General features: G+C 38.2%; 1 protein-coding gene and 1 long non-coding RNA gene across 15 annotated transcripts in view; one reads left to right on the top strand and one right to left on the bottom strand.

Moving 5' to 3' along the window:
• CD1H11orf65 (chromosome D1 C11orf65 homolog) overlaps positions 1 to 22,812 on the bottom strand; it is a 64,554-nt gene that overhangs the window by 38,013 nt on the left and 3,729 nt on the right. For 13 of the 14 annotated variants that reach the window (XM_045038255.1, XM_045038250.1, XM_019811249.3 and 10 more), the window contains one exon: positions 8,297 to 8,386. In XM_045038255.1, coding sequence (XP_044894190.1) covers positions 8,297 to 8,377 — 81 coding nt within the window. In that variant the 5' untranslated portion in view covers positions 8,378 to 8,386. Of the gene's footprint in view, positions 1 to 8,296; positions 8,387 to 22,416; positions 22,770 to 22,812 lie in introns of those variants that run through there. The other variant, XM_045038248.1, reaches the window with a different exon arrangement.
• On the top strand, positions 10,983 to 14,793 carry LOC109491775. Its single transcript, XR_002145244.2, has 2 exons — positions 10,983 to 11,510; positions 14,580 to 14,793. It is a non-coding gene; the product is annotated as an uncharacterized LOC109491775 (long non-coding RNA).

Raw genomic sequence — 22,812 nt, forward strand, 5'->3', positions numbered from 1 at the left:
GGAAACTCATCGATAGTAATACCTTAATAGTAGGAGACTTCAACACCCCACTCACAGCAATGGACAGATCATCTAATAAAAAAATCAACAAGGAAACAATGGTTTTGAATGACACACTGGACCAGATGGACTTAACAGATATATTCAGAACATTTCATCCTAAAGCAGCAGAATATACATTCTTCTCCAGTGCACATGGAACGTTCTCCAGAATAGACCATATACTGGGACACAAATCAGCCCTAAGTAAGTACAAAAAGACTGAGATCATACCATGCATATTTTCAGACCACAATGCTATGAAACTTGAAATCAACCACAAGAAAAAATTTGGAAAGGTAACAAATACTTGGAGACTGAAGAACATCCTACTAAAGAATGAATGGGCTAACCAAGCAGTTAAAGATGAAATTAAAAAGTATATGGAAGTCAATGAAAATGATAACACCACAACCCAAAACCTCTGGGACGCAGCAAAGGCGGTCATAAGAGAAAAGTATATAGCAATCCAGGCCTTCCTAAAGAAGGAAGAAAGATCTCAGAGACACAACCTAACCTTACGCCTTAAGGAGCTGGAAAAAGATCAGCAAATAAAACCCAAAAACAGCAGAAGACAGGAAATCATAAAGATTAGAGCATAAATTAATGCTACTGAAACCAAAAAAACCAGGAGAACAGATCAATGAAACCAGAAGCTGGTTCTTTGAAAAAATTAACAAAACTGATAAACCACCAGCCAGTTGGATCAAGAAGAAAAAGGAAAGGACCCAAATAAATAAAATCAAGAATGAAACAGGAGAGATCACAACCAACACAACAGAAATAAAAACAATAATAAGAGAATATTATGAGCAATTTTATGCCAATAAAGTGGGTAATCTGGAAGAAATGGACAAACTCCTAGAAACATATACACTACCAAAACTGAAACAGGAAGATATAGAAAATGTGAACAGACCCATAACCAGTAAAGAAATCAAATTAGTAATAAAAAAAAAAATCTCCCAAAAAACAAGAGTCCAGAGCCAGATGGCTTTCCAGGGGAATTATACCAAACATTTAAGGAAGAGTTAACACCTATTCTCTTGAAACTGTTCCAAAAAATAGAAATGGAAGGAAAACTTCCAAACTCTTTCTATGAAGCCAGCATCACCTTGATTCCAAAACCAGACAGAGACCCCACTAAAAAAGGAGAACGATAGACCAATTTCCCTGATGAACATGGATGCAAAAATCCTCAACAAGATATGAGCCAACCGGATCCAACAATACATTAAAAAAACTATTCACCACGACCAAATGGGATTTATACCTGGGAGGCAGGGCTGGTTCAATATCTGCAAAACAATTAACTTGGTGATTCATCACATCAATAAAAGAAAGGACAAGAACCATATGATCCTCTCAATAAATGCAGAGAAAGCATTTGACAAAATACAGCATCATTTCTTGATAAAAACCCTCAAGAAAGTAGGGATAGAAGGAGCAGACCTCAAGATCATAAAAGCCATATATGAATGACCCAACGCTAATATCATCCTCAATGGGGAAAAACTGAGAGCTTTTCCCCTAAGGTCAGGAACAAGACAGGATGTCCACTCTCGCCACTGTTATTCAACATAGTATTGGAAGTCTTAGCCTCTGCAATCAGACAACACAAAGAAATAAAAGGCATCCAAATCGGCCAGGAGGAGGTCAAACTTTCACTCTTCGCAGATGACATGATACTCTACATGAAAAACCCAAAAGATTCCACCGAAAAACTGCTAAAATTGATTCATGAATTCAGCAAAGTGGCAGGGTATAAAATCAATGCACAGAAATCAGCTGCATTCCTATACATCAACAATGAAGCGACAGAAAGAGAAATCAAGGAATCGATCCCTCTTACAGTTGCACAAAAAACATAGAATACCTAGGAATAAATCTAACCAAAGAGGTGAAATATCTATACACTGAAAACTATAGAAAGCTTATGAAAGAAATTGAAGAAGACACAGAAAAATGGAAAAAGATTCCATGCTCCTGGATAGGAAGAACAAATATTGCTAAAATGTTGATACTACCCAAAGCAATCTACCTATTCAATGCAATCCCTATCAAAGTAACACCAGCATTCTTCACAGAGCTAGAACAAATAATTCTAAAAGTTGTATGGAACCAGAAAAGACCCCAAATAGCCAAAGCAATCCTGAAAAAGAAAACCAAAGCAGGAGGCATCACAATACCAGACTTCAAGCTATACTACAAAGCCGTAATCATCAAGACAGTATGGTAGTGGCACAAGAACAGACAGTCAGATCAATAGAACAGAACAGAGAACCCACAAATGGACCCACAAATGTATGGCCAACTAATCTTTGACAAAGCAGGAAAGAATATCCAGTGGAATAAAGACAGTCTCTTCAGCAATTGGTGCTGGGAACACTGGACAGAGACATGCAGAAGAATGAACCTGGACCACTTTCTTACACCATACACAAAAATAAACCCAAAATGGATGAAAGACCTCAACGTAAGACAGGAAGCCATCAAAATCCTTGAGGCGAAAGCAAGCAAAAACCTCTTTGATCTTGCCCGCAGCAACTTCTTACTCAACACATCTCTGGAGTCAAGGGAAACAAAAGCAAAAATGAACTACTGGGACCTCATCAAAATAAAAAGCTTCTGCACAGTGAAGGAAACAATCAGCAAAACTAAAAGGCAACCGACAGAATGGGAGAAGATATTTGCAAATGACGTATCAGATACAGGGTTAGTATCCAAAATCTACGAAGAACTTATCAAACTCAACACCCAAAAAACAATCCAGTGAAGAAATGGGCCAAAGACATGAATAGACACACTTCTCCAAGGAAGACATCCAGATGGCCAAATGACACATGAAAAAATGCTCCACGTCACTCATCATCAGAAAAATACAAATCAAAACCACAATGAGATACCATCTGACACCCGTCAGAATGGCTAACGTGAACAACTGAGGCAACAACAGATGTTGGCGAGGATGCGGAGAAAGAGGATCTCTTTTGCATTGTTGGTAGCAATGCAAGCTGGTGCAGCCACTGTGGAAAACAGTATGGAGGTTTCTCAAAAAACTAAAAATAGAACTACCCTACGACCCAGCAATTGCGCTATTAGGCATTTATCCACAGGATACAGGTGTGCTGTTTTGAAGGGACACATGCACCCCCATGTTTATAGTAGCACTATCACCAATAGCCAAAGTATGGAAAGAGCCCAAATGACCATCGATGGATGAATGGATAAAGAAGATGTGGCATATATATACAATGGAGTAGTACTCGGCAATCAAAAAGAATGAAATCTTGCCATTTGCAACTACGTGGATGGAACTGGAGGGTATCATGCTAAGTGAAATTATTCAGAGAAAGACAAGAATCACATGACTTCACACATATGAGGACTTTAAGACACAAAACAGACGAACATAAGGGAAGGGAAACAAAAATAATATAAAAACAGGGAGGGGGACAAAACAGAAGAGACTCATAAATATGGAGAACAAACTGAGGGTTACTGGGAGGGGGGATGGGCTAAATGGGTAAGGGGCATTAAGGAATCTACTCCTGAAATCATTGTTTCACTATATGCTAACTAATTTGGATGTAAATTTTAAAAAAATAAAAAATTAAATTGAATTAAAAAAAATCATATAAATAACTGGCCTCAGAATCAAACCAGAAATCAGTAACAGAAAGGTAACTAGAAAACTTCTAAATATTTGGTAATTAAATAACATACTTCTAAATAATCGATGGGTCAAAAAAAATCACAATGGAAACTGTAAAATATTTTAAAGTGAAAGGTAATAGGGACACCTGGGTAGCTCAGTTGGTTAAATGTTTAACCCTTGATTCCGGTTCAGGCTCAGGTCATGATCTCACAGTTTGTGAGATCGAGCCCCGTGTCAGGCTCTGCACGGATAGCATGGAGCCTGCTTGGGATTCTCTGGAAGGGTAATAAAGTGCAATATTGTGCTGGAGTACAATAAATAAAAAGAAGTAATAGGCATAAAGTTTACAAAGAAAAAAACAAAAGTCATTCAGACATGACATGATTAGGTGGTAAATCCAAAGGTGTCTATAAAAAATCAATTAGAAATAAGTGCATACTAGGCCAGCAGATAAAAATAAATTATATTTCTATAAACTAGAAATGAACAATTAGAAAATAAAATTTAAATTAATACCACTCACAGTAGCATCAAACAATGTCAAATACCCGTAAGTTAAATGAAAGATACATAAGACTTCTACACTGCAAACTATAAAACATTGTGGAGAAAAATTTTTAAAGATCTAAAACATGAAGATATGTACCAGGTTCATGAAAACTTGGAGAAGTAAAATGTCAGTTCTCCCCCAAACTGATCCTAATGCAATCCCAATTATAATCCCCACAAATATTTTGCAAAAATTAATAAATTGATTCTGCTATTTAAATGGAAATGCAAAAGCCCTAAAATAGCTGTGATAATCATGAAGAACATCACAGTTGGAGGATTTTGATACCCACACTTAGGACAAAGCTATAGTTACTAACACAGTGTGGTACTGACCCAAATAAAGACAAATAAACCAATGCAAATGAACAGAGACCACAGAAACACTTCACATATATGGAGACATGATCTAGTGTTTTCAGTAAAAGGACTTAATCATTTGGTTATCCATAAGGACAAAAATGAACTTTGCCTACACCTCTTATCACACACAAACATTAATTTGAGAGGATACTAGATCTCAACCTACAACAAAAGCAATCAAGCATCTAGAAAAAGCTTAAGGAAAATATTTCCTGGCTTTGGATTAACCATTTCCCCCCAGATTTATTTCAATATAATTGACACGTAATATTGTGTTGGCTGAGCTGGACGTCTGCCTTAGGATCTTTTCCCACTGGGAAAGTTCTGATATTGTCACCTCTTTAGGCAAACATTTCTTTTTCATTTTTTAATGTTTATTTATTTTTGAGAGAGAGAGAAAGAGAGAGAGAGAGAGAGAGAGAGAACGAGAACGAGTGGGGGAGGGACAAAGAAAGGAGAACAGAGGATTGGAAGCAGGCTCCGTGCTGACAGCAGAGAGCCCGGTGTCAGATTCAAACCCATGAACCCTGGGACTACGACCCAAGACATTCAACCGACCAAGCCACCCAGGAACCCCTGGGCAAACATCTCTTAAACAGGACACAGAAAACACTAACCATAAAGAACAAGGGATTAAGGAGCGCCTGGGTGGCGCAGTCGGTTAAGCGTCTGACTTCAGCCAGGTCACGATCTCGCGGTCTGTGAGTTTGAGCCCCGCGTCAGGCTCTCTGGGCTGATGGCTCGGAGCCTGGAGCCTGTTTCCGATTCTGTGTCTCCCTCTCTCTCTGCCCCTCCCCCGTTCATGCTCTGTCTCTCTGTCCCAAAAATAAATAAAAAACGTTGAAAAAAAAATTTTTTTTAAAAAAAAGAAGAAGGGATTAAATTGGACTTAATTAAAATGAAAGACTTTTCATTATCAAAAAAAACATCTTTAAGAATGCAGTGGCTGGAGAAAATACCTGCCACACACGTATTCAATAAAGGACTTGTGCCCAGGATATATGAGAAACTCCTCCAAGTGAATATTGACAGTGTACTAGTAGATGTAATGGGATTTGGGGGTTTGAAGATTGGGAGAATAGGTTAAAAAAAAAAAAGGTGGGGGGTTGGGATATTTATATCTTCATCAGACATAATGAGGAGTCACATAATCCTATGTTAACATGATGGAACAAGAAACAAAGGTTTAAACATGCTCTTTTTAACGTTTATTTATTTTTGAGAGAGAGGGAGACACAGAATCTGAAGCAGGCTCCAGGCTCTGAGCTGTCAGCACAGAGCCTGACACAGGGCTCAAACTCATGAGCCATGAGATCATTACTTCAGCCAAAGTAGGTCACTTAACCAACTGGTCCACCCAGACGCCCCAGGTTTAAATTCTTTTTTTTAAAAATTTTTAAATGTTTTTTTAAATTTATTTTTGAGAGAGAGACAAAGTGTGAATGGGGGAGTGGCAGAGAGAGACATTAACAAAGAATCCAAAGCAGGCTCCAGGCTCTGTGCTGTAAAGAAATAAGGCAATAAGGGCGTCTGGGTGGCTCAGTCGGCTATACCCTGACTCTTGATTTTGGCTCAGGTCATAATCTTACAGTTTGTTAGTTTGAGCAACATGTCCCCCTCTGTGCTGACAGCTCACAGCCTGCTTGGGATTCTCTCTCTCTGCCCCTCCCTCTCTCTCTGCCTCTTACCCCATCTCTCTCACAAAATAAATAAACAAAAATTAAGGTAACAAATAGAAGAACTAAAAAATCATTACATATGGTACTGGCAGGGCTGTGTAACGGGTAAGTAAGATAAGCTCTCAATTATCTTTGCAGAAAATCAACAGGTCACTTCTGAAGTTGGCAAATAAAAAATAATGACACAAGCATGTTATATAGAAACAGAAATAACTACCAGAACATCTAAAACAAAAAGTAGTTCAAAGTGCTTCCCTTTAGAGTATGAGGGTAGAGAAGAACAGGAGGGGGTAAAAGATGTGCTTTTATTTGTAAGTTCTTCTATATTATTTTACTGAAAGAAGTATATATATTATTTTGACTTAAAATATTCACACAAAAGAAAATACCTTCATTTACAGTAGTTTGACTATGCAAATTACTCACTTACTGGGCCAAGTAATGTGTTAAAATTAAGCATCCTTATTTAGAAAACCTCCTCTGAGCCACTTGAAAAAGAATATATCGAGATTTAAGATCAAATGTTTTCTCTTTGGGTCTTAGAACTATTTAAATTATCCTAGGATTTGAACCATGGCTTTCATGGTTGCTTTTTTTCAGTTTCTAACCACTTTTTAAATCCAACTGCTCAGTCACACCTTCTATTGCATGGGACACCATTTGATCTCCAAATACAACCTGCTTTAATCCTTTCAACATACAGATCTTATCTAAATTGATCACAATTTTAAGAAAGATATTTTAGGGGCACCTGCGTGGCTCAGTTGGTTAAGCGTCTGACTCAGTTTAGGTCATGACCTCACAGTTCATGGGTTCCAGCCCCGTGTTGGGCTCTGTGCTGACAGCCCAGAGCCTGGAGCCTGCTTCAGATTCTGTGTCTCCCTCTCTCTACTCCTCTCCTATGCATACTCTGCCTCTGCCTCTCAAAAATGAATAAATATTAAAATAATTTTTAAAACATTTTTATGTTTTTATTTATTTAGAGAGGAAGAGAGAGAGAGCAGAGGAGGGGCAGAGAGAGAGAGAGAGAGAGAGAGAGAGGGAGGGAGAGAGAATCCCAAGCAGGCTCTGAGCATCAGCAGAGCATGATGCAGGGCTTGAACTCAGAAACCGTGAGATCATGACCTGAGCCAAAGTCAGATGATTAACCGACTTAGCCACCCAGGTGCCCCAATCACCTGTCTCCGATTCTGTGTCTCCCTCTCTCTCTGCCCCTCCCCTGTTCACGCTCTGTCTCTGTCTCAAGAATAAACATTAAAAAAAATTTTTTTAAAAAGCATTAAAAAATTTTTTAAGGAAATTATTATTTTAGTATTGGAGATCAAGAGTTAGGGGTTTTATGGCTTGAAAGAGGCAAAAGAAACACATAATGGAAGCTATTTTGTAAGACTCGATTAACGGATGTGTGTTAGAAACAGAGCCATCGCACTTCACGTATAATTATCAGGCGCAGACAGTGTTGCTACAAACACAGAAGAAAGAGTGAAGTCATTTTAGTTATTGGCTCTCACTCAACCAGGTAAGTCAACCTGGAATATTCCTTCCACCAATGAGACCAGCTCTACCCAGACTATAGCATGACAAAGTGTATTAACTCAGATACAGTTTATTATTAAACTTTAAGTCTTCAAGAGTCAAGTACTCGATAAATATTTAATGAGTGAATGAATGTATCCCTAACACTTTCTCAGAAACCTGATTGCTGAGTCAAGAAATAGTTTTAGAGGTAAAAGCCAAAGGATCCTATTCGTGATACTTTCACTGATCATAGTTATTTTCAGAGTGCCTGACCCTGACCGGGAGCTCAGTAAGGATTTGCAAGGCTAATGGAATGATTAATTAATGTTAAATTTCTGAACTTCTAAAAAATGGGTGCTTTTAAAGCAAAGGGTGGTACACCAATCTGTAAATATAGTAAAAATGATTGAATTATACACTTTCAACAGGTGAACCTTATGCTATATAAATTATATCACAATAAGATTACAAAACAATGAAACAAACTCACAAGAAAACGTTTCCAGGCCCTCTGAATGACTCTGGCAGCTTTATCCCTCTTTGTAAGTTCTGATTCCTGTTCCCAAGGCATTTGAAAGTCCTAAAATAAGCAAAAAGGGTATATCTAAAATTTCTTTATAAACTCCAATGTGAAACTCACTAGAACTCATGAAAAGTTAAATAGAAAGTTGAATAAAGGAAATAATAAAGATGAGATGTGGTATCAAGATAATTATAATAAAAAATAAAAATTGTTACCTACTATTGATTGCCTTATATGTTCCAATTTGTTTCTTTTTTCTAATTTAATTATTTTTAAAAATGTTTATTTATTTCTGAGAGAGAGAGAGGGGAAGGGATACAAAGAGAGGGATACAGAGAATTTCAAGCAGGCTCCATACTGTCAGCACAGAGCCTCATGTGGGGCTCAAATCTATGAACCGTGAGATCATGACCTGATCTGAAGCTGGATGCTTAACCAACTGAGCCACCCAGTTCTAATTTAAACAACAACTTTGCATAGATTTTACCAGTATGCTGGTGCTAGAGACGTAGAGATTGCACTTCAAGGCCTATGGTCAGATAGTGATTAACAAAGCCAGTATTAAACCCAAGGCAGCTAGTGTTGAAAATCCACGACCTTTCACGACCCCATTCAATGACTTCAAATCAATTGTTCTTATTCAACATATACAATGACAGAGTTTCACCCAAAAACTTACCCAGGCCCCTAACCTAGAATTAGAGATGATTATAGAATTTTTCCTTCTTTGTAAATATGCTGACTAGTCAATCATGCATTAAATTGTCAGAAAAAGAGATGACTATTAAGACAAAACAAAATCACCAGTTCTACCCATAATTTTTATTAATACTGTGAAGAAATAAGTAATAGGGAAGTCAGAAACACATTATGGTTTATGAGTCCTTTAAAAAGCTGCAGTAGACAGAGAGGATCCTGGGAAGAAAGTGGACTAGGAAGCACCAGGAATCTGTCTCCACTTCTAGACAACTGTGCTGGCAGAATCTAACATAACTATTTTAGAACTCTGGTGTCTACTGAAGGCTTGCAACTTCCAGGGGAAGGCTTGGGGGTAACTTGTGGTTAACTCCAGTCAATTTCTGCTCTTAGCCCAGTAGCAGCTACCCATTCCCTCACCGCAGCCCCAGCAGCAGGCAGCTGTGCACATGTTTCTGGAACAGCTTGCACACTTGTGGGAGCTAGGGTGGACAAAAAGGGACTCTGTCCTCCAATCCAGGAGATCTGTGGTCTGATTGTTGGTTGCTGCTTCTGATCACACAGGTGTAGACAAACAGGCAGGCAGCCTTTGGTGATGCACCTTCACCCCCCACCGTTGTTGCAAGCCCTTCCCATCTGACAACTTCCAGGGAACTTAAAGCGTTTTTCCTTCCCTCTAGATTGTTGTCCTTTCCCCTTAGAGCCAGATATTAAAAATGAGGACATTCAAAAATAACAACACAGGGGCGCCTGGGTGGCTCAGTCGGTTAAGCCGCCGACTTCGGCTCAGGTCATGATCTCGCAGTCCGTGAGTTCAAGCCCCGCATCGGGTTCTGTGCTGACAGCTCAGAGCCTGGAGCCTGTTTCAGATTCTGTGTCTCCCTCTCTCTGACCCTCCCCCATTCATGCTCTGTCTCTCTCTGTCTCAAAAATAAAATAAACGTTAAAAAAAATTAAAAAAAAATAACAACACATATGGAGAAAACTGAGAAATTATCAGTCATTTCCAGAGAAAAGTACAGATTCACAAAAGAACTGAAAAGACCTTAAGTTTACAATTCAAACTGATCCTTGACTGATCCTTGTAGCCTATAACAATTAAACACACACACACACACACACACATACACATACACACACACACACACACACACACACACACACAGAGTAAACTCAGGGGAAGGGAAAGAATCTGATTTCCAGAGTTCCTGCATTATTAAACTGAAATATCCAGTTTTCAATACAAAATTATAAGGCATATAAAGAAACACAAAATTATGTCTCATTCAAAGGAAATTAAAAAATCAATAGAAACTGACCCTGAAAAAGACCTGATGGCAGATCTACTAGACAAAGACCTGAACACCAATGTCTTAAAGATGCTCAAAAACTAAAGGAAGATGTGGAGAAATTCAAGAAATGATGCACAAAATGGAAATATCAATAAATAGACAAAAACTAAAAAAAAGACCAAACAGAAACTCTGAAGCTGAAAAGTAGAATAACTGAAAGGAACAATTCATTAGTGGGATTCAAAGGCAGAGTTGAGCAGGCAGAAGAAAGTAACCAGCCTGGATTCTTGAAGATAACTTGAAGATAAACAATGGAAATTGTCAAGTCTGAGAAACAGAAAGAAAAAAGATGAAAGAAAAGTAAGCAGAGCTTAAGAGACCCATGGTACACCAGTAAGCAGACCAACATGCATGCTGTGGGAGTCCCAGAAGGAAAAGAGAAGGAGAAGGGGGAGGAGAGACTATCTGAAGGAATACTGGCTGAAAAACGCCAAACTTAATTTTTTTAATGTTTATTTATTTTTGGCAGAGAGAAAGAGAGACAGAGCATGAGCGGGGGAGGGGCAGAGAGAGAGAGGGAGGCACAGAATCCAAAGCAGGCTCTAGGCTCTGAGCTGTCAGCACAGAGCCCGACGCGTGGCTCGAACTCATAGACTCCAAGATCATGACCCGAGCTGAAGTCGGACGCTCAACCAACTGAGCCACCCAGGCACCCGAAAAATGCCAAATTTGATGAAAAACATAAATATAAACATCCCAGAAGCTCAACAAACTCCAATTAAGATGGACTAAAAGATACATCCTCACCAAGACACATTATAATTAAACTTCTGAAAGCCAAAGATAAAGAGAAACTCTTGAAAACAGCAAGAGAGAAAAAATTCATCACATACAAAGAATTTTTAATATGTTAACAGATTTCTCATCAGAAACTTTGGAGGCCAGAAGGCAGTGGGCCAATATATTCAAACTTCTCAATGAAAAAAAACTATCAGGCAAGAATCCTGTGTCTAGTGAAACTGTCCTTCAAGAGTAAGGGAGAAATTAAGACACTGAAGATAAACAAAAGCTGTAAAAGTTCATTGCTACTAGACCTGCCCTGCAAGAAATGCTCAAGAGAGTCCTACAGGGAAAAATGAATGACACTTGACAGTAACCCAAAATTGTATAAAGAAACAGAAGTTTCGATAAAGGTAAATATATGGATAGTTATAAAAGCCAGTGTTACTGTAACAATGGTTTGTAACTAAAGTTTTTGTTTTATACACTATTTAAGAGAACAATATATTTAAAAAAATTATTAGTCTAAAAATAGTATTATTGTAACTTTGGTTTGTAATTTCACATACTGTTTTCTATGTAATTTAAGAGACAAGTATATTTAAAATAACTATTAGATTATGTTTTGGGGCATACAATGTATAAAGGTGTAATTTTGTGATAACAACAATTGAAAGGAGTTGGGATAGAGGTGTAAAAGAGGAGGTTTTGTATGGCACTGAAGTTAAACTGCCATAAATTCACAATGGAGTGCTATAACTTTAGGATGTTAGATGTAATCTCCATGGTAACCACAAAGGAAACAGGTATAGAATATACACAAAAGGAAATGAGAAATGAATTTAAATGTTTCACTATAATCAGCTGAACACAAAAGAATACAATAAGGCAGAAAATGATAAACAGAGAAGTCATAAATCATAAAGAAAACAAATAGCAAAATGACATAAGCAAGGTCCTCCTTATCAGTAATTACTTTAAATGTAAATGGTTTAAACTCTCTATTCAAAATACAGAGATTTGCAGAATGGATAAAAACACAAAACTATATGCTATCTAAAATAGACTCACTTTAGATTCAAAGACACACATAGATTGAAAGTGAAAAGACTGAAAAAGATATTCCATGCACATAGTAGCCAAAAAGAGAGGGCAAGTGGCTATCTTAGTATCAGACAAAATAGACTTTAAATCAAAAAAGTTTATAATAGACAAAAGATATTATACATTAACAAAAGGTTCAACACAATAAGAAAAAATAACAATTATAAACATTTATGTATCTAGTAAAAGACCAGCAAAATATAAGAAGCAAAAAATGACAGAATTGAAAGGAAGACTAGACATTTATATGCCACAGATATATGTCTCTCTAGATAGCTTTTCTATAATATCTATATATATCTATAATATTATATATATGTTTGTATATATAGCTTTTCCATAATTGTTGGAGACGTCAATACCCCACTCTCAATAATGATAGAACAACCAGACAGAAGGTAAACAAGGAAACAGAGGACTTGAAAAACACAATAAATCAACTTGATCTAGCAAATACAGAACATTCTACCAAATAACAGCAGCATTCACATTTTTCTCAAGAATACAATGGACATTTTCCAGAATAGACCATACCTTAGGCCTCAACATATTACATTTCAATAACAGGCGAAACTGGAAAATTTACACATTTGTGGAAATTAAACATCATACTCCTAAACAACCAATGGATCAAAGAAGAAATCACATGGGAAATTAGGAAAATGAAAACTAAAACACAACATACCAAAACTTACAGAAAGCAGTGAAAGTAGTGTTAAGAGGAAAGCTTACAGCTCAAATCAACAATCTAACTAAAACTTACAGAACTAGTAAAAGAATAAACTAAACCCAAAGCTAGCTGAAGAAAGATTAGAACAAGAGATAAAAACAAACAGAAAACAGAAAAACAATAGAGTAAACCAATGAAACCAAAGCTGATTCTTTGAAAAGATCGACAAAATTAGCAAATCTTTAGCTAGATAGAGAAGAAATTTACTTCTACTAATTCAGGAATGAGAGTGAGGACATTACTACTTATTCTGCAGAAATGAAAAAAACATTAACAGTACTGTGAACTAGTCGCAGTTTATAGCTGTTTGATATACTTGATGAAACTGACAAACTGACAAATTCCTAAAAATACAAAACCTACCAAGACTAAATCACAAAGAAACAGAACATCTGATTAAATCTATAACTAGAATAAGGAGATTGAATCAGTAATCAAAAATCTCCCAACAAATAAAAGCCCTGGACCTGATGGCTTCACTGTGAATTATACCAAACATTTAAGGAACTATTACCAATCCTTATTAAACTTTTCCAAAAAAACTGAAGAGAAGGGAACACTTTCTAGCTTGTTCTATGAGGTCAGCATTACCCTGATACAAAGGTAGACAAATACTACAAGAAAACCACACATCAACATTGCTACGAACATTGATGCAAAAATCCTGAACAAAATACTACCAAACCAAATTTAGCAGTATATTAAACAGATTACACACCATAAACAAACTGTATTTATTCCTGGAATTCAAGGGTGGTTCCATATATAACTATCAATCAATGTAATACACAAAACTTTAACAGATCGTGATCATCTCAATTGATGCAAAAAAAAAAAAATTGACAAAATTCAACACCCTTTCATGAAAGCCCTCAATAAACTAGGAATAGAAGAAAACTGCCTCAATATAATAAAAACCTTTTATGAAAATCCCACAGTAAACCCGATACTCAGTGAAAAGACTGAAAATTTTGTCTATAACACCTGGAACAGGACAAGGTTGTCTATGTTCACCACCTCTATTCAACATAGTACCGGAAGGTCCCGTCTAAACAATTAGACAAGAAGAAGAAACAGAAGTCACTCAAATGGGAAAGGAAGAAGTAAAACTATCTGTTCTGGATAATATGATCTTAAAAGTATAAAATCTAATTGTTCCACAAAAAAACCTTTAGAACTAAAAAATGAATTCACCAAGCAGCAGGATATGAAGTCACCACATAAATCAGTTGCACTTCTCTATAATAACGATAAACAATATGAAAAAGAAATTACAAAGTAATCATATATGTATATACATATATGTGTATGTGTGTATGTGTGTGTATATATATATAAAAAGCATTTGTATATATATATATATATATATATATATATATATATACACACACACACACACACACACATACATAGGCATCAAATAGAATAAAATACTTAGGAATTAATTTCATCAAGGAGGTGAAAGACTTGTACAATGAAAACTATAAAACAATGTTAGATGAAATTAAAGAGACATAAATGGAAATACCATCTCATGTTCATGGTTTGGAAGACTTAATATTTTTAAGATGTCAATACTATGCAAAGTGACCTGCAGATTGAATGCAATCCCTAACACAATTCCAATGACTTTTTTTTTTTTTTGCAGAAATACAAAAGCCCACTTCAAAATTTAGATGGAATCTCAAGGGATCCAGAATAGCCAAAACAAGCGTGAAAAAGAAAGAAGCTGAGGACACACACTTCCTAATTTCAGAACTTGTTACACAACTGCAGTACTCAGAACAATGTGACACTGGCTTAAAGCCAAACACACAAACTGAATAGACATCCCAGAAATAAACCTTTACATACATGTCAAATGATTTTTGACAGGTGCCAAAACCATTCCATGGGGGAAGAACAATCTTCTCAACAAATAGTGTTGAGAAAACTGGATACTCACGTGTAAAAGAATGGAATTACACTCTTTTCCGGCACCACATACAAAAATTACCTCAAAATGGATCAAAGTCTTAAATGTAACACCTAAAACCATAAAATGCTTAGAAAACAACAGGGCAAAAGCCCTAAAACATTGGATTTGGTGATGACTTCTTGGGTATGACACCAAAGGAATAAGCAACGAAAGTAAAAATAGACAAATGAGACTTCATGAAAAACTAAAATTCTATACATCAAAATTCTATGCCAAAGACACCATCAACAGAATATAAAGGCAACTCACAGAGTAGGAGAAGATATTTGCAAACCATGTATCCGATAAGGGCTTAATATCCAGAGTAACTCCCAGAGAACTCCCAACAACAAAAGAACCAACGATCTGATTAAAAAATGGACAATACAGATATTTCTCCAAATATCATACATAAACAGCCAATAATCACCACAAAAACATGCTCAACATCATTAATCATTAGGGAAATGCACATAAAAACTATCATGAGATACCGCCTCGTACCCAGTAGGATGGTGCCTATCAAAAAAAAAAAAAAAAAAAAAACCCAGAAAGAAATGTTGGCAAAGGTGTGGAGAAATGGGCACTTGTGCGCACTGCTGACAGGAATACAAAATACTGCAACCCTGTGGAAAAGGATATGGCAATCTTTCAAAAAACTAAAAATAAGTTTACCATATGATCTAGCAATTTCATTTGTGGGCATAAACCTAAGAGAATTGAAAGGAGGGTCTCAAAGAGATATTTGTACACCTAAGTCCATAGCAGCGTTATTCACAACAGCTAAACACAGAAGCGACCTGAGCGTCCATCGATGGAGAGCAAACAAAATGTGGTATTGACATACAATGGAATATTATTTGACCATTAAAAGAATGGAAATCTGGCATGGGCTGCAACATGGATAAAGCTTGAGGATGTTATGCTAACTAAAACCAGTCATAAAAAGACAAATACGGTATGATTTTACCTGTACAAGATAGTTATAGTAGTCAAAATCATAGAGACAGTAAGTAGACGGTGGTTGCCAGTGGCACAGAAGGGGTACGGGGTGGTTATCCTTTAATGGGCATGGTGTTTCAGTTTTGTAAAATGAAAAGAGCTACGAGGAGGGATGGTGGCGACGGCTGCACAACATCATGAAGGTATTCAATACCACTAAGCTGTACACTTAAAAGTGGTAAAGATGCATATTTTATCACACCTAAAATAAAGCTGTAGTACGCTCAATCCTTTTAAGCACTTACTACCCTAAAAAGGATGTCATTCAAAACTGAATGACTGATCAGGTCAAATAATGAAACTGTTCTAATATTACTCCAGTGTTGTCAGAGAAGTGTAATGCAAGAATCTTGTTTGCCTAGGTTATATAAACGATTTACAGTTCTACTTGTTGGTGGCACACAGAGAGGAAATGCAAGCTATACATAAGCTTTGCAAGTAAGCCCCTGTTTGTGGCAGTTTTCATACACATAACCACAGGAGGAAGACTACTGAAAAAGCCTGCAGGTGTGGATTAGTTTCCGTTTACACTGTTACCTAACAGAACCGGAGACGAACAGCTCAACATCTTTAAGCTTCAGTTTCAAAAACTGTAAAATCAAAGCACTGCAATAAATTAACTCCAACGGCACTTTCAAGTGTCGCGATTCTGTGAGTTTACATTATAAAGGATACAACGCCGCAATAGTCAAATATAAAGGAAAAAAAAAAGCACGGCACTGAACACAGGGAGAACATTGGGTTTTACTTAATCTCTGTTATTAATACTTCACAGTATAAATAATGTTATTCACTACCTTTATAACAGCAGTGTGGTTGTGAGATGCTTTATCAGAGTCTCACCTAAGGGAATAAATTTTACTCAAAATTTTAAATTCTCAACTTCTACTTACTTGTGAAATGTGAGAGTTATAAGGATTTATAAATCCCAAACCCCTTAAGTATTTAAATACATAACAGACATCAACTAATACGTGTATTGTATTTAACGAGACAAAGACCAAACATAAAAATTCTCTAAAGGATATGCCATTTATAGGAAAAATTAAAGAAAAAATCTATACATTTTAATTGGTTATTTTCTCTCTTTTTTTTTTTTTGTAATCTTAAAACAGGAAATGTTTTCTTCCTATTACGGAGTTTTAAAAATTGACATTTTTAGGGTAGGGACAAAGTGCTCTGTGAAAAAGTGTCTGAATTTTTTCTCTTCAAATAGTTTTAACAATATAGGAGGCAGGGGGATATAGGTTAAGTCTATGGGTCTAAAGTAGGATAAACTGGGGTTTGAATCTTTAAAAAAATTCCACCTCATACTCAGTTGTGTGATCTTGTGGAAGTTATTTAACTTATTCCAGCTTCAGTTTTCTCATCTGTAAAATATGGGGACTCACAGGGGTGCCTGGGTGGCTCAGTTGGTCAAGCGTCAGACTTTGGCTCAGGTCATGATCTCATGGTTTGTAATGATCTCACGGTTTGTGAGTTGGAGCCCCGCATCGGGCTCTGTGCTGACAGCTCAGAGCCTGAAGCCTGCTTCGGATTCTGTGTCTCCATGTCTCTCTGTCCCTCCCCAACTTGCACTCGCTCACTCTAAGATAAACAAACATTAAAAAAAATTTTTTTTAAATAGTGTCTGCTTAACTTTCTAAAAACTGGCATCTATATATCAATACCTGATACATATCTCTATATATCTATGATCCTTGCAAGTGGTGTCTGATATATCAATATATACATAACAATTAAGATATATGTATATATTAGATATATATCTATAGATATATAAGATATCTACATATATCTATATATCTATATCTACCTATATCTATCTATATCTTGTTCTTAATCTTGCTTGAGTTCTTACTGGTACTTTAGTCCCCTTGTTTGGATGGGGTTTAGTAGGGTGGGTGTTGGGAATTTGGGGCAGATTTTAACATTTCATTTATATCATGCAGCCATTAAAAACTGTTTTGAATAAATATTTATTGAAGTGAATTATACAACAGATGATAAAGAAAGCTAAAAGTTCTACCTATTAATTTGTTACTGGCTTGAGGACAAAGCTGAATGAAATGGAGGGGGTCATTCTCACACCCCAAGAACTCCGTAGACAGAACAGCAGGAGTGAAGGCACTGAAAACAGGAAGGTGGGACAGGACGAAGGCCAGTGTGACTGTGGCCAGAGACAGAGAAGACGTGGGAGATAAAAGCAGAGGAGGAGTGGGATCACAGGTCCTACAGGACCTTGAATCCTGGAAAGTGAGAATTTTAAGTGTGATGGGTGGCTGTTGGGAGGGTTACACCAGAGGAGCAACATCACCTGTCTTGTGTTTTCTTTTTTTTTTTTTTTTTTTTTTTTTTTTTTAACGTTTATTTATTTTTGAGACAGAGAGAGACAGAGCATGAACAGGGGAGGAGCAGAGAGAGAGGGAGACACAGAATCTGAAACAGGCTCCAGGCTCTGAGCTGTCAGCACAGAGCCCGACGTGGGGCTCGAACTCACGGACCGTGAGATCGTGACCTGAGCCGAAGTCGGACGCTTAACCGACCGAGCCACCCAGGCGCCCCTGTCTTGTGTTTTCTTAAGTATCTCTCCAACTGGTGGCAAAAGGAAACTAAAAAACTAAGCTATAGCTCTGGCTCCGCCATGAGTAATTATACAGTCGTAACTATGTAAATATTAGTATTAACTCTACTGGCATTACAACAATAATACCCCATAATTATATAGCCTACGATAATACCACCCATGATAATATGAATTTGAATATCACATGATTGGCAACTGGCTCCTGTCTCCAAAGCAGGCTGACTTTGGAACAACTCAAGCTTATATTGTATGCAATTAAAATTTCTTAAGCCTACATAGTATGATGGCAGGATTCTTGTTGTGTTTTTAATCAGGAAGATGAGGGCAGAGGATGAGTATGCGTAAATATGTGTGTTGTGGCACTTCGGTCCAAGAGGTTTGCAACAGGAAGTTACCAGATAATAACTAAATCTAAAAGACACCAAGGGGGCACGTGGGTTAAGCATCCAACTTTGGCCCAGGTCACGATCTCACAGTTTGTGAGTTTGAGCCCTGCATCAGACTCTCTGCTGTTACCTCAGAGCCCACTTTGGATCCCCTGTCCCCGCCTCTCAGCGCCTCTCCCGCCTTCTCTCAAAAATAAACAAACCATAAAAATAAAGAAAAGACACCAAGAGCAGGGGCACTTGGCTGGTTCAGTCAGTAGAGCATGAAACTCTAGATCTCAGGGTTGGGAGTTTGATCCCCATGTTGGGTATAGAGATTAGTTAAAAATAAAATCTTCTAACAAATACAAAACAAGTAGACTAACATGTTATTTAAAATATGGAGGTTGGGGCGCCTGGGTGACGCAGTCGGTTAAGCGTCCGACTTCAGCCAGGTCACGATCTCGCGGTCCGTGAGTTCGAGCCCCGCGTCAGGCTCTGGGCTGATGGCTCAGAGCCTGGAGCCTGTTTCCAATTCTGTGTCTCCCTCTCTCTCTGCCCCTCCCCTGTTCATGCTCTGTCTCTCTCTGTCCCAAAAATAAATAAACGTTGAAAAAAAAATTAAAAAAAAATAAAATATGGAGGTAAAAACTCAAGGAAATGCACGTGCAATAAAGACAGAATAGCGGGATGAAAAATGATCGGGGCTATGTTGGCACAAGTAGTCAGGGAAGGCCCCTCTATTAAGAAGACATTAATTTTCAAGATGCAAAGAGGCAGGACAGTTGCAGGAGACTGTTCTAGGCAGAGAAGATAAAAACGCCTTGAGATAAAAGAGCTTGGTGTGTTCAAGTGGCTGAAAGCAAGCAAGCAGTATTGCTGGAGCTTTGAGAAGAGGCAGAAGTTGGGGGGGTAGGGAGGGAGGTGAGAGAGGTACCAGGAGCTGCACTATAATCAGGCAGGAAGTGGACTATCTATCAACTACTGGTTTGGACAGTGCACCACAGCTTGTACTGGCTGCATGGAACCAAAATTTAAACGCTCAGGAATTTTGTGAGCTGGTTTTTAAATACAGGGACTACTAAAGATTTAAACTTAGAGTAAAATAAAGTTAACTAATACTCAAAATTTTCCCCCACCAGTGATCTTACTATTACAGGGGACCGTAATATACCACCTGAAAACATGCCACTCTGGCACAGGGACTATTTAATTTTTTAACGTTTATTATTTTTGAGAGAGAGAGAGAGAGAAGAGACACAGTGTGAGTCGGGGAGGGACAGAGAGAGGGAGACACAGAATCTGAAGCAGGATCCAGGCTATGAGCTGTCAGCACAGACCCTGATGCAGGGCTCAAACCCATGAACTGTGACATCAGGACCTGAACCGAAGTCGGACGCTTAACTGACTTGACCCACCCAGGTGCCCCTGCGTAAGAATTATTTAGAGCTGAAGGCAATCTAGAAAGAACAGAGGCAGGAAAATCTCTCTATCCTTCCCACCTGTTTAAAAGCAGGACACAAATTTGCCTTTGCAAAGGTGCTGCCTCTACTTTCCCATCCCAATAGGAGAAAAATAACCATCACCAGACACAAAAAGTTGACACTGACACAGGTCTTTACAAATCTAACTAAAATAACCCCTACCTTTTAATAGTTTCTCCAATATATTTACCTTCCCACAATTTACTACCTCTATAGATCCAAACTCCTTTCATCACTCTTTGCTAAAATGGTATATAAATCCCCGGGTCTAACATCCTCTTTGGGTTTTTAATTCCTTTTCTGTGAGACCCCCATATGCATGTAAAATTGAAATATTAACATCAAATAAAATATTTGTCTTTTCTCTGGTCAATCTGTCTTTTGTCAGTTTAATGTGCGGGTCTCAATTTTAAAACTTAAAATAGTAGAGAAAAAGTTTTTTCCTTTCCTACACTACATTTTACTGTTTATTTCTTGAGGTTATTTACGTTCACTGCAGCGGCATTACTGACAACTTTGGCTGGATTCTTTGTTGTGGGCCTTGTCCTGTATGTGGTAGGATGTTGAGCACAATCTCTGTACTCTACCCACCAGACGCTGGAAGCACAGTTGTGACAACCGAAAATGTCTCCAGAAACTGCCAAATGTCCCCTGGGGAGCAAAACCACCTGTAGTTGAGAACTACTAGTCTCCATATGTTGTCTATCGGTATATGTGTGGTGTAAATAATGTCATGGTGCACTACCACACGTCTTCCCAATACCTGAGGTCATTTCGCTGTCTCGAAATTGGTCATGGCCAGGCTATTTTCATCACAGAAACTGACAAAAACTATGAACCAGGACTTGATTTATTATTCTGCTGGTTGTCTAGATTTAACAAAGTGGTATTGAAAATGTTAACGGACACTAAATTTATAAACATGTTGTATAGGTCACCATTACATCAGGAATAGCACAAAATACTGACACAGTATCTTCCAGTATTTGTAATTAACATGATTCGGAAACCAGTCACACCACAGAGGAGTGAGGATATCCCACATATTTCAAAGAAGGGAACGTGCTCAATTGCATCAAATGCTGAAGGGTCAAGTAAATTAAGAAAAAAGAACTAGATTTGGCCAGATAAAGTCGCTGGTAACCTTGAGAAGTACTGTTTTCAGCTGAGTAGCAAGGAAGAAGGCCAGGGATTGGGTGGAGGAAGAGGCCAAATCCAGACAGCAGGTACAGTAACAAGTGCTTAGAATTCTGTCAAGAAGAAGCTACAGGGGCGCTTGGGTGGCTCAGTCGGTTGAGTGTCCGACTTTGGCTTGGGTCATGATCTCATGGTTCATGGGTTCAAGCCCATGTTGGGCTCTGTGCTGACAGCTCAGAGCCTGGAGCCTGCTTCATATTCTGTTTTCCCCTCTCTCTGCCCCTCCCCTGCTCGGCTCAGTCTGTCTCTCTAAAAAATAAATAAAAACATTGAAAAAAAAAAAAAAAGCAGATACAGAGCAACACCTGGTGGACAGGAATGGATTCCCAGGGTGGTTTTTGTGTGTGTGTGTGTTTTTAATAGGACAGACATTAAAGCATATTAAAATGTTGTTAGGTATGATCCCATAGTGAGGGAGAAATTTTAAGTGCAAAAGGGATAAACTGAAGGGTGGCAAAAAGTCTTTGGAGGAGGTTTAAGAGTCAAGAAACGGGGTAGGGACAGCTGGTGGCCTTAGATAAAAAGTGATACTGCTTTCACAGGGTTACTATGAGGCTCTAAATAAATGCACCAACGTGAAAACACTGCATACATTGTAAGACACTAGAAAGTACTATAAAACCACTCCTCAAGTAATGAAGGAATTTACTACACCAGCTTCCAATTACAGATTCAGAAATGGAAGGTTTTTGTCTACCCCAACTCGGTGATAATTTTTATTAAATCGATTATGGCTCCATAGTCTTTTATCTTCATGAGAAAAGCCTACAAGGCAAGTCTCTGAATTCTCCGTTCCACTTACTTTAAAAGCTGGGAAAGAGTACTAAAGTTAATTTGCTGGGATCGGAACCTCCTATCTTGTATTTAATGAATAAACCAAGGTGTTTCAGGACCTTTCTCAGTTTTGTAATCTCGCTCTTCCTTTTTTCCTGTGCTTTCTGCCGAGGGCGGAGGAGGGCAGACGCTCTTCCATCTCTACATAACGAAAACCATTTCACGGGTAGAACGGAAAAAAGGTGAGGCGGCTTAACAAGTACTTCGCCCCCGGCCTCCAGGGAGACGAAACCGCGTCTCCGCGGAGGGGCGAGGATCGGGGACCGTGAGGCTGTAGGCCGAACAGGAGCCGCGTCAGCCAGGGCCGCGCGAGTTTCCCGAGGCCGAGCCGAGGACGCAGGGCTCAATCGTGGGCAGCGCTGGAAACCGGAGGCTGGAGGCCCGGGGATGGGGGCGCTTCAGGGAGACCAAACGTTTTTACGGGGGTCGGCTGGGGCGGGGGGCGCTTTGGGGCG

This window comes from Felis catus, chromosome D1, assembly GCF_018350175.1.
Source record: "Felis catus isolate Fca126 chromosome D1, F.catus_Fca126_mat1.0, whole genome shotgun sequence".
NCBI classification, from domain to species: domain Eukaryota; kingdom Metazoa; phylum Chordata; class Mammalia; order Carnivora; family Felidae; genus Felis; species Felis catus.